Raw genomic sequence first — 14,533 nt, forward strand, 5'->3', positions numbered from 1 at the left:
ACATGGCAGTGCCAGGTTAACGGTTGGACTTTATGATCTTAAAGGTCTTTTCCAACCTAAGTGAGTCTATGATTCTAGGTTGGGGGTGAGCTGGAACCCCCCGGTCCTCCTGCTCCCTTTATCAGTTGAAGCTGCTGCAGCCCTTGGGGGGCTGCGGGAGGGCTGGGGCTAACGCGGGTGCCCCCGTGCCGGGCTGGGAGAAGGGATGAGGCTGCTGGTGATGGAGCGCTGCAGAAGCCACCAGCTCCTCCGCTCCGTCCCCTCCGCGCAGCGCTGGGGAGAAATCCAAGGCTTTTGGGAGGGGGACACACCTGCCCGTGTGCCGAGGCTCCCCAGGGAACCCAGTGTGGATTCTCTGATGTCTCGTACGACCATGTCCCCTGACCCTGGGGGAGGATGGCATGGGAGTGGTGTGGGTGCCGTGGGGTCCTGCTTGCTGGCCGGCATCCCCGCTCAGAGTGCAGGTGAGCAGGCACCTTTGCAGGCAGGCCGGCAGCGGTGCATCCCCACTGCTCTGTCCCCTGCCCTGTGGGTGCACCAAGGCTGGGTGCAGCACCCTGTGCCCCCCCGATCCTGCCTAGCCCCCTTCCCCACCCGACCTGGTGTCCCCAGCTTGCCTGGCCGCTGAGGTGGGACCCGAGAGCCGGGTACGAGCCGGCTGCTTGCTAAGTGCTTGGATATCACCCCGCGCTGAGCGTCCTTCTCGGGGGACAGGCTCGCGTGCCCTCTCCCACCCCTCCGGGAGGGCAAGGCTGGGGGACCCCCGCTTCCCCTCCCCTGCTCCCCATCCCCAGGGATGCGCCAGAGGGGCTGGCTGGGCTCAGGGGCTGCGGGACGGCTGCGCTCGCTTCTTCGGGGGCGGGTTGCAGGAAAGCCTAAACCGCTGGTGGCAGGTGACGATTTGGGGGTGTGCGGAGCTCTCGGCCTCCCCGGGGGATGGGGCCGTCCCGCCTCGCCCGACCCCCCCCCGCGCATCCCCGGGGGATTGAGGCGGCGGGGCCGGGCCGGGGCGGGCCGGGGCGGCCCGGGGGCGGTCGGATGGCGGTCCCATAAAAGCTCGGTGCCACCGGCAGCCCCGGGAGCGGCGGCGGGATGCGGGCAGCGGTGTCGGTGTGGCTGTGCCTGTGCTGGCTGGGGGCTGCGCTGCTGGCGGCGGGGCGCAGCCTGCCCCGGCTCCGCCTGCCCTACCGCGGTGAGCCGGGCCGGGGGCACCTGCTGCGGGGGGGGCGGGGGTGCCTGCCCACGCAGGGGGGTCCTCGGTGTGTGTCCCCCCCCCAGGGGCCGGGTGGGGGCTTGGGGGGGTCTCAGCTGTGGGCGCTGCGCCCAAAGTGCGGGTTTATGGGGGTTTTTTTGGGAGGGGGGCACCTTGCGCTGGAGGCTCGGTTTGGGCTGGGGTTTCGGTGGGTGGCTGCCCGGCACTCTCCCCTTCCCCACGCGGGACGTGGGGGGGCCGTGAGGAGGAGGGGGGGGGACGACGCGGGTGATGGGGCGGGGGGGATGCGCCGCCGGGCTCCGCGCCAGCCCCGCCGCTTCCCACGAGGGATCGTCTCCACGTGGAGTGGGGGGGAGGAAACTGAGGCACGGCGCTGCTCTGGCACCGGCATGCTCTGGCATGTGGGCCGGGTGAGTGCTGCCGTGCGTGGGCATCCCCGTGGGTGCTCAGCATCCCCTGAGTGCTGCTCAGCCCGGGTACCCTCCGAGCCCTGCTGCACTGGGGTGCGGGTGCTGGGGTGCCAGGGGGGCCCTCGGGGTGCTGCGCTGGGAGTGCTTGGTTTTAATTAAAACTCTCCCTGTGATGCTGCTCTGGCTTGCTGCACCCCCCTCCTCTGCCAGCTTAATCCACAGGCTGCTTCCAGCCAAACTTGACAGAGGAGTTTAGAGCGCCCCAGTCTCCTCCTTCTTGCCTAAAAGCAATGAACCTGCTCTAAAAAAATTAAAATAAAATAAATTGCATAATGCATATCTTCCCCCTTCCCAAAGAGGGGAAAGGCCTGGGACAGCCCAGCTCTTGGAGAGCCCTGGGAGCTGCAGAGCACGCCCTGTGCCGGGGGGAAAGCTGCTGTCTGCCCTTGTGCTGCTGGGGTTGGGGGTCCCCCGGCCCTGGGGCACCAGCTGGCTGCGTCCTTCCCTCTGTCCTGAGGCAAAGCGGGCGGCCCCAAGGGCTCCCTCCCTGTTGAAAGGGGGAAACTGAGGCACGCAGTGGCTTTGCTCACCCTGGGAGGCAGCAGGCACCCGGGATGGCTCCCAGCTCTGCCTTGTGATGGGATGGGTGCCCGCAGGTTGGGCTTGGCAGCTGGGCTAGGAGGTTTGGGGTTCTGGCAGAGCTCGATTGAGGGCTCAGATCTGGCTCAGCACCTGATCCACTCCAGCCCAAAGTCCGTCCGTGCCGTGCCGTTCCCCAGGTGCGAGGGGCTCCCCGGGGCTGGGAGGGCTCCTCAGCCTCCCGCAGGGAGTGAGCAACCTTTTGAAGCTTCTTTTTCTTCTTAAGATAATTATTCTGTTCCTCTTCCAAATTGGAAACAGAAACTGAAATTTCCCATGAAACAAATTCTGCCACCGCCTTCTCCCTGGGGGGAAGAAAAAGAAAATTAAAATTTCAATTAAAACCATTAGAAGCCACTGAAACGAAAACTGGGGTGAACTGAAGCTGCTTGTGCTTAGCTTGTCGGCTTGGGCTTGTGCGTGGCTGGTGGCTCCGGCTGCGGGGTGACGTTTGGGGGGGCCATAGGGGAAGGTGTCGCGCTGTGGGTGCAGGGGTGGCTGCGTCCCCAGCGCTCCCTCTCACTTCAAGCTGCTCTTTTCCTTCCGCTTTGACTTCCAGCAGAGGCTTGTGTAAGAGGGGAAAGAGCATTTTGCTGCTGCGTGCACCAGGAGCCTCGCAGCACAGCCCAGTGCCCTCCGAGCTCCCCGCAGTCTCCCCCAAGGGACCCCCTTCTTTGGGGGGGTGGCTTCTATGGGACTCCCACCCTGGGGGTAAAGGGGTGCTGGGGATGGATGGAGCACGGCAGGGTGCCGCTCCCTGGGGAGAGGAAGCCAGGGAAGGGGAAGGCGCCCGGAGCCGGTGTAACCCGAGGCGCGGGAGGAATTTGTTGGGGCTGGGGGAGAGGAGGAAGCCTCGTCTGAAACAATAAAAGGAGCCCGATGACTTTGCCAATGTTATTCTGAGCTGGGAAAATATTATTGCAGGGCAAGAATAGAAGGAGACGACAGCGTTTTCCCGGGCTGGGCCCAACAATGTGGGAGGACCTGAGATGCTGGGAGGGCACTGGGAGGAGGGTACCCCCCGGGGACATGGGGCTGGAGGAGTCCCAGGTGCCTGGTGCCAGCTCTGCTTGCAGGCACAGGGGTCTTTCTGGTGAGGATAGAGCCACTGGGACTGTATCCCTCCATGCCACCAGCATCACCAGTTAGGACACTGGGACTACCCTTAAGCGGCTTGGTGGGGACGGGAGCTGTGTGTGATGGGGTGGAAGTAGCCGTCCCCAGCCCAGGGATGGACTCTGTCCCCCTTGCAGATCCCAGAAGAGGCATTTCCCACCAGGATGGGGACATTAGGCTGCTGGCCACCTCCTCGTGGCAGGGCTTGGTACTCCTGTGTCCTCGGCTGCTGGCAGCTGGGCTTGTCCCAGCGCCACCTCCCCTCCCATGGGGACATGTATGAGGGATGCTCGGGCTCGCAATTTCCCTGGGGTCAGCAGCGGCGGCTGGCAGCCTTCCCCAGCGGAGGGTGTCTGGGGACACGGCTGCGCCTATCAATGGCACTTTGTCTTCCTCCTCCTCCTCCTAGCAGTTGCAGTGGCCTGGCCCACGGTCCGGGCAGTCACTGGGATGGGGTTTCAGAGCCCGGTGAAGCTGAGCCGCTCCCTCTTGCCCTCTCCCTCTGCAGCAGCTGGGTGGGCGCCAGTGTGCTGGGGTTTTTGGCTTGCTGACCCTGAAAGTCATTTCCTGCTGGGAGCCAGTCGTGCCACTGCCCCCGCGGTGGCGTCACTGCGAGGGACCCCTCAGCATCCCGTGGGATCTGGGCTTGGACCTGCTCTGGGAGCCTTGACCATCAGACCCTGTTGTTTCGGGCTCTCGGGGGTGCCAGGAGGTGATGTCCATCCCAGGGATGCAGCGTCCCTGTGCCGGTGCTGTTCCCCAGGTGCCATCCCCGTGCTGTGGCAGGGCGGAAGCCTCCCTGACAGCAAGTTCTGATGGTGGTGGTGGTGGGCTTTGTGTGCTGGTTTCCCCATGGCACTGGCTGGGTGCCTGCTGTTGTGTCCCTGACTGGCACTCGGAAGGCACAGGACCCGCTTTTCTGGGGTTGACGGCACGCACGGGCTTCACCAGGCTTTCATGTACCCTGACTCACTGCAGCATGGCTGCAGTAGGAGCCCGGAGTGGTTCAACTGAAGTTTGCTGGGGGCAAACTTGCTCGGCACCCTGCTGCCCACTGCCCTCGGCTGGGAGGGAGAGCAGCACCCCGGGCAGGGTGAGGTCGGGATGTACGCGTGTCCGGGAAGGGACGGAGATGGATGCTGCTGCCTGCAGTGGCTGGGAGCAGCTCTTCTGCTGGCCCTGGGATGGCTCCGCAATACTCAGAAGCAGCAGTTCAGAGGGACCCTCTCCCCTCTGTGCCCATTGCAGCCCTCCAGTCACCCCCTGAAAAAGTCAGGACCCCTTGGTGCCACCACCAGGGTGGGGGTCCAAGCATCCTTTCACATTTCCCAAGCACGTGTGAAGGGCATTCGGAGGCTGGGAGCCCGCATGGCACCCCTCTCCATTTTTTCTTGCCGCGATGCCCCTTTGTCACAGCATCCTTTGACGGCTGGGCCCCAGGTGTGGGGGGCTCCCAGGGGTGTGAGAGGGCACTGAGCTGTGGGATGTTATCCATCGCTTTTCCCTCCTGTCCTTGTGTTGGGTGACAGCTCAGGGCCGTGGGGCTGCGCTGTCCTGGTGGAGTGGGCTGTGAGCTGGCATCTGGGGGACCCCAGAGTGTGCAGCAAATGGAGGGACGTGGTGGGGGCCGTGGGGGAGCAGGACATCCCCCAGGCTCGAGGCGAGTGCTTGTGCCCATGGCCAGGAGGGGACATTTGGGGCGAGCGGTGCTTACGACACCCTGCGGGTCTTTGGGGCTGGGATGGCTCCTCCTGACACTTCCCTTCCTCCTCGGCAGAGCTTTTGGGCACCAACCGCTCTGTCCTCTTCTTTGGCCACCGAGGCTTCCTGGGCTTCCGCTCCCTCTACCTGGATGAGTACCGCGACCGGCTCTTCATCGGGGGAAAGGATGTGCTCTACTCTCTGCTCCTGGACGGGGCCAGCACGGACGCCAAGGAGGTGAGCTGGGTCCTGCTGAGCACCCCGGGGTCTCCCTCCCCACCCTGGCCCCCCGTGCACCCCTCGCCCCTCCGAGGGCTTGGTGGTGCTTGGCCAAGCCAGGCGAAGCCACCCTGAAGCAAGACCTGCCCTGGGGATATTCCTGTCCCAAGCGTCCTGAAATGCATCTGAAAACTTGTGCTGCCTGGCAAGGGAGGGCTGGCCATGGTGGCTGCAGGGCAATTAGCCAGCAATTAGTCGTGGTTGGCAGCTGGTGGCACAGCCCACCCATGAGTCCTGGGTGCTCAGTGGGGTCTTGGAGCCCGCTCTTGTAAAAAGCTGCCATCGGGAGAGCGAGTGCTCCCCATCCCCATCCGGGCATCCCCTTCATGGGCCAAATATACAGCTGAATGCCTGCAGAGACGAGGAGCTAAAAGCATCCATCATTGTAATGAGTTGTGCCAGGGCTCAGCTGGCAAAGCCTCCAGACCTCTCCTGGCTCCTCGGTGGGAGAGATGATGGACCAGAGCAATGACACTGAGCCAGTGAGGAGTTCCCTTCCTCCTTCACCCTCTCCACTTTGACGATTTGTTTTTTAAAAGTGGCTCTGGGCCGTTTCTAGCTGAAGAAAGCAGAGAAGGAAATGAAGTGCCCTTCGGCGTGCTGGGTCACCGCCATGGGGTCAAGGGCTTGTGTACCCAAGCTGCCCTTGGTCGGAGAGCTGCTGAAGGCTGTGGGGGACTCGAGCTCCATCGCTCCCTGCTGTCCCCCAGCACCCTTTCACCACGCCACCTGCAAGTCCACCCCCTTCCAGGCCAGCTCTGGCCATCCCCAGTGTGACCACCCAAATCCAGCCCTGCTGCGGGCTGTGACTGCCGGGGTGCGTGTCCCCAGGAGGAATGGTCCTGCCCTGGGTCGCAGGGTGGGAGCCCTGGCCTGCGTGGGCTCTGGGGAGCTGTTGGTCACTCTCTTGGTCCCTCTCTCCATCACCATGCCACTGGCAGCCTGTGGACATGTATTTGCAAGGCTGGGTCCCTGCTGTCCCCCCCTCCCTGCTCCAACACGTCCTTTGTGTTTCAGATCTACTGGCCTCCCCTCCCTGGGCAGACGGAGGAGTGTTTTCGGAAGGGGAAGGACCCAGGGGTGAGTCTCGCCCCATGTGTGCTCTGCCCTGAGATGGGGGGAGGGGTGCCCTTGTGCCCCGGTGCTCCCCCTGCACTGGGGCTGTGCCATGTCATCCCGCCAGGGATGGCCCCATGGGGCTCACAGGCCAGTTAATGCCAGGGCAGGGCAAGGGACCATCCCAGTGCCTGAGGGAAACTGAGGCAGGGAGTTGGCGACCAAGCCTGGCCACGTGAGACGCTTGTGCCAGGCTCTGGAAATCTCATCTCTGGGGTTCTGCTCAGCCCCACAGCTGCAGAGCGGTGGCCAGCGTGCCCCAAATGTGGCTGTACCGAGTGGGCAGGGATAGCCATGCTCAGAGACCTGAGCTCGGAGGAACCGAAAGCCCCGTGCTGTGCACCAGACCCCAGCGATGTGGTCTGGCCCATCCTGGCTGCCTCTGATGGTTGGAAATGTGTAGCTTGCCCAGGTTCAGTGACCTTGCTCCCCAAACCTTACCCCTCTTTGCATCCCCCCTGCCCCGATATGAAATAGGACTATGGCAGGGAGAAACTCCCTGAGGCTCCCCCAGCCAGACTAATTACTCTCCGGAGTCCCTGTTCCGCTCTGCGTGTTTATTTTACAAGCTTTCACCGACAGATCCAAGCCTGGGCAGGCTCGATTTTTTATTTTTCTTGAACGTACCTTTTTTTTTAACTTGCTATTTTAGAGGCTCTTTGCAAAGGGAAAATAAACAGCGGGGAGGCTGGAAACCCCCAGGGCAGCTCGGTGGTGGTGTTCCCAGCAGATGAGGGGCCTCGCATCCCGCCGGGGGGAGCGATGGGGGGCAGGCAGGGCTGGCGCTGGCTGGGGGGAGCTGCCAAGCTAACGGTGGTGATGCCTGAGTGGGAGAAGGATAGGAGCCCTTTTCCAGCGGGAACTGCCAGGAGAGACAGCGTGGGGTCAGATGTGGCAGGTCTCTGGCCCTGGAGGTGTCATCGCTACTCGTCCCCAGTAGAAGGGGACAATCCCAGACAGTAGCGGTCGGGGCTGTCCTTAAGGCAGCCGAGGATGTCTGTGGGTATCCGTCTCCATCTCCCACATTTCCTCCTTTTGTTTCATCCCTGGCACAAGCAGGAACATGATGGGGAAGGACATCCCTGCATCTGGTCATGTCCTGGGTGCCAGGAAGAGGAGGTTCCCCAGGGGCTTGGGGCTGGGTGTGGGAGCTGCTGCCGGGAGCTTGCTGGGTGGGCAACCTTGCTCCCCTGGCTGGCGTGGGCTGTGTGATGGGGTGAGCACACGAGTGCCCGTGGGCAGGAGATGGCCAGGAGCCATCTGTATCACGCATGGTTCCCCCGGGGATGCTCTCAGCAGTAGGAGGACCAGTAAAAAGCCCCATCCTTTTGCAATGGGCTAGGGTCCACTCAGATCAAGTCCATGCAAGCCCTGCCATGGGTGCAAGCTGCCATCTCACAGCCCTGGCACTGGGGTGAAGGCAGAGAGCCTGGGTGCAGCCCAGGGAGCCAGGGCTGGGGCTTGCACATTGTTGTGGGGCCCCAGGCAGAGGCAGGGAGCTAGGGATGGGCAAAGCACCGAGCCCCCCCAAACCCTCCCCTCCCCTGCCGTCCCCCCAGACTGACTGTGCCAACTACATCCGTGTGCTGCACCCCTACAACCGGACGCACTTGCTGGTCTGTGGGACGGGCGCCTTCCACCCCATCTGCGCCTTTGTCTACGTGGGGCACCGTGGCGAGGTAGGGCAGCACCATGGTGGGGTGCCCATCCTGAGCATCCATGGTGGGATGCCCCAGGGAAGTAGATCCTCACCTTCTGCCTCCTTCCTGGGGGGCTTTGGGACTGCATGGGGATGCTGGATGCGGTGTTTGCTCCATGCTGAATACTGGGGGGGGAGGAACCAGCTCCTTGTTGCCCCTTTGCTCTTGTGCTACTCCCTCCCCAGCTCCCCCACATTTCTGGCCTGGCATTGTCTTTCTAGACATGTCCCCTGGGGCTGGTGTCCTGCCAGGGGCTGCGGCGTGGGTGGTGTTTCCTCCTCTCCCAGCCTGCTGCTCATAAATCAGGTTGCCCGGGGTGGAAAGGCAGAGGCCTCTGTTTCCTCCTCGCAGCCTGGCGCCGTGCAGGCAGCGGGAGCCCTGCCCATACCACGATGCCTCCGGCCAGGCTGATGGGCGAGCGGTGGGGCTGGCAGGTCCCTCCAGTTGCTGCGCATCCTCATAGCATCAGACTTGCCTCAAAACGCACAGATCCTGCTTCCAGACAGTCCCTTTGGGAGCGCTGGGGCTGTGGGTGCTTGCAGCAAGGTGCCTGCGAGCTGGGCAGGGACCAGCGCCAGCCCCTCTGTGCCCAGGCATGGCCCCGCTGCCTGGGGCAGGGTTGGGGCTCACCTGCCTGCTTCCTGCCTGCTCCCCCTCGCCCAGCACACCTTCAGCCTGGACCCTGCCAGCGTGGAGACCGGCCGGGGCAGGTGCCCGCATGAGCCTAGCCGTGCTTTCTCCAGCACTGTCATCGGTGGGTTGTCTTCCTCGGGAACCAAAAGCCTTTCGGGTGCTGGGACCAGGGACGGTCCCCATGCCAGCCAGGGCTGGCTCTCAGCCCCATGGTGGGGTGTTTTTGCCAGGCAGGGAGCTGTATGCTGGCCTCACCGCAGATTTCTTGGGCCGCGATCCCGGCATCTTCCGCAGCACGGGGACCCGCTCCGCCTTGCGCACCGAGGTGGATCAGCGCTTACTCAATGGTAACAGCTCCCCTCTGCCCCTCCATCCCCCCTGGCTGGGCTAATGCTGGGGACCACGAGCCCTGCGGTGGCTGGGGCATCTGCTGGCCATGGTGCAGCATCCCCCATGCCAGGTACGAGCAGAGAAAGGCATTGGGGCAGCAGGGTCTGGGGTCCTCCTGGCTGGCATCCAGCGTGGTGTGGGGGTCCGGAGGTGATGGCCGTGCCCTCTTACCCCACCTGACGCAGCCGTCTCTTGCTCCTAGACCCCAAATTTGTGGCAGCCCACTTGATCCCGGACAACGATGACCGGGACAACGACAAAGCCTATTTCTTCTTCACGGAGAAGGTGGTGGAGGCAGACAGCAAGGAGCACGCCATCGTCAGCCGGGTGGCACGAGTCTGTGTGGTAAGGTGCTGGTGGGGACCGCGAGGGACAGGGATGCACCAAGTCACAGCGATGGCCCTGATGCTCCCTGTCCCCGCAGAATGATGCTGGTGGCCAGAGGGTGCTGGTCAACAAGTGGAGTACCTTCAACAAAGCCCGGCTGGTGTGCTCCGTCCCTGGCCCTGGTGGCATTGACACCCACTTCGATGAGCTAGGTAAGGGCTGTATGGAGCTGGGGACCTCACCAGAGCTGGTCCCTTAGCCAGTGGCTTTGGGAAGCCCCTGGGCTTCCAGGAGAAACCCCATGGTTTTATCCCCAGAGGATGTCTTCTTGCTGAGAACGAAGGATGGGAAGAGCCCGGAGATCTACGCCCTCTTCAGCACCATCAGGTGGGTGGTCCAGCTCCAGCCCCTGGGGACATCCAGCTGCAGCTGCCCATGACCTGCCCCGTCACCGTTGCCACGTGGCTGCTGGCTGCTCCCCAGCCTCCGCCAGCTCTGCCCTGGTCTGTACGGAGATGTCGGTGCTACCATGCCCCCCATCGATGGTGCCGGTGCCAAGCCTGGCTCTGCTCACCCCCTTCACCGTCCCCTTTCAGCCATGTCTTCCAGGGCTCCGCTGTCTGTGTGTACCGCATGGCTGACATCCGGGAGGTCTTCAACGGGCCCTTTGCCCACCGGGAGAGCCCCCATCACCAGTGGGGTGCCTACGAGGGCAGGGTGCCCTACCCACGGCCGGGCGTGGTAAGCGACTCCCTGGAGCTCCAGGTCCCCTCCGCTCCTCCAATTGCTCTTGGGGGGGGGGGGGGGGGGCAGTCCCCCATCTTGTCACCTTCTGGGATGGGGTCCCTATGGGATCCACCCCGGGACAGCTGAGGACCAAGGTCTGGCAATGAGGTGGAGAAGATGGATCCCAAATTGGAAGGTGGGGAGGGACCCAAACCAGCTCTGCAGGGCAATGGAGGGGGAAGGAGGGATGGGTGCTGGGGTGGCCGGGCTGAGCTGGTCCCTTCTCATCCCTGCAGTGTCCCAGCAAGACCACCAACCAGCCCCGGCGGCAGTACGGCACCACCAAGGACTTCCCTGACGAGGTGCTGCACTTTGCCCGCGCTCACCCCCTCATGTACAAGCCTGTGTACCCCCAGCACCGCCAGCCCCTCCTAGTGAAGACCGACCTGCCCCACCGCCTGCGTCAGCTCGTGGTGGACCGCGTGGAGGCTGAGGACGGGCAGCACGATGTTCTCTTCCTTGGGACAGGTGAGCAGCAGGAGCGGCATGCAGAAAGGAGCCCCAGTGCTGGGGCTATCAGTGGGCATGCTGCTGGGGTGCACGATGGCAGGGTGCTCACACCTCCATCCTCCTCCTCCTCCCCACAGATGCTGGCTCGGTGCTGAAGGTGGTGGTCCTGCAGAAGACAAGCTCGGCCACGACTGAGGAAATAGTCCTGGAGGAGCTGCAGGTTTTTAAGGTGCTGTTTGCTGCCCCGCTTGCAAAGGAAGGGGGCAGCAGGGTGGGCTCAGGTTGGGGACACACATGAAGATGGAGACTCAGGGCTGTCACCCTGTCACTGCACTGTTGGGCACTGGGAGGTCTCAGGGCTGTGAGGGCAGAGGGAGGCTGGGAGTGTTTTCACCCTCCCCAAAAACATTCCTGGTGCCCCCCCAAAGCCCTGGCGGCTCTGAACAAGCCGGGGGTCTCTGTGGCAAGGTTTTCGCCCACCTCACGTCCGCTCTCCTCCCCTGCAGGCGCCTGTGCCCATCACCCAGATGGACATCTCCGTCAAGCGCGTGAGTATGGACGTGTCCCAGCCACAGGGCTGGGGACAGCGCAGGTGACCAGGAGGGACTGAGCTGTTGTCACCAGCCTCTCAAAGCCCTCATGGTGCTTGCCCTGGGGGGGTCCCGGCGGAGGACCCTGGGTGCCGTGGCCGTGGGGGCTGCCAGCATCACCATCTCGGTGCCGTTCCCCCAGCAAATGCTCTACGTGGGCTCCAGCCTGGGGGTGGCCCAGGTACGGCTGCACCGGTGTGAGACCTATGGCACGGCTTGTGCCGAATGCTGCCTGGCCAGGGATCCCTACTGTGCCTGGGATGGCACCGCCTGCACCCACTACCAGCCTTCTGGCAAGCGCCGCTATCGCCGCCAGGACGTCCGCCATAGCAACCCAGTGCACCAGTGTCTGGACCAGAACCTGACCGGTGAGAGACTGGAGGGCCTGCAGGGCTGAGGGGCTCATCCATGTGCCCTAAGATGTCCCGGCATCCACAGCCGTCAGCATGCAGAGGGGCTTGCGGCCATCCCAGGTGGGCTGGGGCACCCTCATCTCCCCATCGTGTAGACCGAGGGGTGCCCCAAGAGGAGGTGAGCGCTGCTGGGGCTGGGGTCCACCCCCAGGGAGAGGGGGAGAAGGGGACTGAAGCCACACGTGGCCCAGGGGGCTGACACTTGGGTGAGTGGAAGCCTGGCTCTGCCCTCCCCGTCAGCCCGTGTCTGTCTTTGCCCCAGTGGATGATTTTGAGAGCGTTGAGGAGAAGGTGCTTTATGGGGCGGAGAACAACAGCACCTTCCTGGAGTGTGTGCCCCGGTCCCCGCAGGCCAGCGTGCAGTGGTTTGTCCAGAGGCCGCCTGATGAGCAGCGGGACGAGGTGAGGCTCCCCCTGCACCTGCCTTGCTCCCCTTGCGAGGACACGGGAGGGACGTGGGGCCAGACTCGAACCCCCCCCAACCTTGTGGTGGCCAACAGGTGAAGACGGATGAGCGGATCCTGCAGACGGAGCAAGGGCTGCTCTTCCGCAAGCTGCACCGCCATGATGCCGGTATCTACTACTGCAAAACGCTGGAGCATGGCTTCACCCAGACGGTGGCCAAGACGGCCTTGGAGGTGATAGCCAGCGAGCAGCTGGCACACACCTTCCCCCGGGAGCGGGGGAACGAGCCCCCGCACCTGCCTTGCCCCGAGCCCCGGCTGGCCCCACAGGCTCCCAAAGCCTGGTTCAAGGACATCATGCACCTCATCAACTCCCAAAACCTGCGGCGGGTGGAGGAGTACTGTGCCCACCTCTGGTGCGGCAGCCGCCCCCACCACCGCAAGAGCAAGCTGGCTCAGGCCAAGCACGCCCTGGCTGGTGTGGATGTGGGCAAGAAGGGACGGATGGCCAAACCCCACAGTGAGAGGAATCGCGTGCCCCGGCAAGCGGCGGCCACTTAGAGAGGGCAGGGTAATGGACGTGGGGTGGCCGTGGGCGAGGACCAGCTCCCCGTGCTGCTGGCAGCCCCGGGGGCCCCCTGCCCTGGCAGGTGGCTTGCAGTGGCACCAGCCCGCTCCCCCCCCCCGCCGCAGTGGATGGGACACCAGGGCCAGCTGCTAGGCAGGTCCCTGTCACCCTTGGTGGCTGCAGGGCCACCTCCAAAATGGGCAGTGTGGTGGGACGCGTTGGCCCCCCCTTGCTCTTGCTGGGTGCCGCGGCAGGTGCAGGGCCACAGTCACTGGGGTGGGTTGGGGCTCGGCATGCACGGTGCCACCGCTGTGCCATCACCCCAGGGAGCTTGCTGGCTGGCTTTCTCCGCAAATAAAGGGGCCAAGCGTGGCACCGGGGGGAGCAGCTGACGGCTCCAGGCTCTTTCCACGCCAGCACGGGGCCTGGGAAAGATGATGCCTGCTCTCACAGGGGGGGAAAAACTGAGCATCTCCCCAAAAAGCCTCTGTGCCCAGGATGAGCCCTGTCATCCACTGCACCTGGGGAGCTGGAGCCATGCCATGCCTCCCAGGGCATATCCTGGGGAACAGGGCTCCTTCCAACCTTCCCTGTGACACCAGCACACGCTCAACAGTGCCAGCCTGTGTCTGGGTGCAGCTCCCCCCTTCCTCTCCGTCCCCCCCCAGCCACAAGCCGTTTTAGGGCTGGGCAAGGTTGGGGAGGAAAGCAAACGCCTGCGGGCAGGTTAGACCCGTTCCTGGGTAAACACAGGAGAGGCACTGATGCCACCGCTGTCACCGTGCCCAGGCAGGAGCGAGGACATGCAGAAGGTGGCCCCAGCACAGTTTGCAGGGGGGGCTGCACCTCACCCTGGGTTTGTTTCTGGTGGCTGGTGGCCCTGCAGGGCTGGGTGGGACAAGGCTGGTTTGGGGGGGTTTGATGCTGGCTGGTAGAGCTAAACCAGCCCCCAGGGCCTCCCCCAAATGCAGGGGTTGGGGGGTAGGTGCATGGAGAGCACCCACAGGCTGCCGGCAAGGTGCTCGCTTGCTTTCCTCGCCCGACATGAGCTCACTTGCCTGGTCAGCCTGGGGTGATAAGGATCTCCCCCTTCCTGAGGCAGGGCAGCCCCACACAATGGTGTGAACCGCGGTCCTGCCGGGATGGGCATTGTTCGGAGGCAGAGGAAAGGGAAAGAAAAATAATAATAATAATAATTAAACCCCCTAAATAGCTCACACAAAGCCAGGTCATGATATCATCGCTCCGCTCTGTGTGTGTGTGTGCGTGTGTGTGTGTGCGCATGCGTGCGTGCGCGCTGCAGCAGCGGAGCACCACGGCTCGCCACACTGCCTTTGATGGGAGCAAAGTCCCCCAGCAGCGCAGCCCTGTGCCACGGTACACCCGTGGAGATGAGCTGTGGGTCCCGACCCTCTTCTCCAGCTCGCCGTCCCACCTCTCCTGCAAACTCAGGGGGCCTGCATGGGGTGTCTCCTGGGATGGGAGAGCTGTGGTGGGGCTGGCAGGCTGGGACACGACCTGCTGGGAGGGGAGCGGAGCCAGTAACACTGATTTACAGGCCAGACTGGAGCCAAGCACGCGGATTTGGTTAATCGCAGGCCTGGGGGGCACAGGAGAATCATAAGCAACAAGTAGAGACAAGGAGGAACATGGGTATAAAACTAGAAATAAGAGACAGAAGTCTGATTCCTCAGGGCCTGGATTTAATGGCTCTGAAGCGCTTGCAATGAGCCACGCCGCTGAAATGCCTGCGCCCCATTGCCTCCGAGCGACCCCCTGTGCTCAGCAGAGCAGAGAC

At 63.6% G+C, this 14,533-nt stretch overlaps 1 protein-coding gene across 1 annotated transcript; it reads left to right on the forward strand.

The window, feature by feature from the left end:
• Positions 1-1,091: 1,091 nt before the first annotated feature.
• On the forward strand, positions 1,092-13,122 carry SEMA3G (semaphorin 3G). The gene is made up of 16 exons (XM_087743337.1): positions 1,092-1,192; positions 5,156-5,316; positions 6,376-6,438; positions 8,034-8,153; positions 8,838-8,928; positions 9,038-9,154; positions 9,400-9,542; positions 9,622-9,736; positions 9,842-9,911; positions 10,121-10,265; positions 10,547-10,778; positions 10,898-10,989; positions 11,267-11,308; positions 11,493-11,718; positions 12,026-12,165; positions 12,264-13,122. The coding sequence occupies exons 1-16, from the start codon at positions 1,093-1,095 to the stop codon at positions 12,726-12,728; spliced, it is 2,322 nt and encodes a 773-aa protein (XP_087599463.1). The 5' UTR covers position 1,092; the 3' UTR covers positions 12,729-13,122.
• Positions 13,123-14,533: the final 1,411 nt, after the last annotated feature.

The sequence above is a fragment of the Nipponia nippon genome, unplaced genomic scaffold, assembly GCF_047370975.1.
Source record: "Nipponia nippon isolate SJK-2023a ecotype South Korea unplaced genomic scaffold, ASM4737097v1 scaffold_9, whole genome shotgun sequence".
In the NCBI taxonomy this organism is placed as follows: domain Eukaryota; kingdom Metazoa; phylum Chordata; class Aves; order Pelecaniformes; family Threskiornithidae; genus Nipponia; species Nipponia nippon.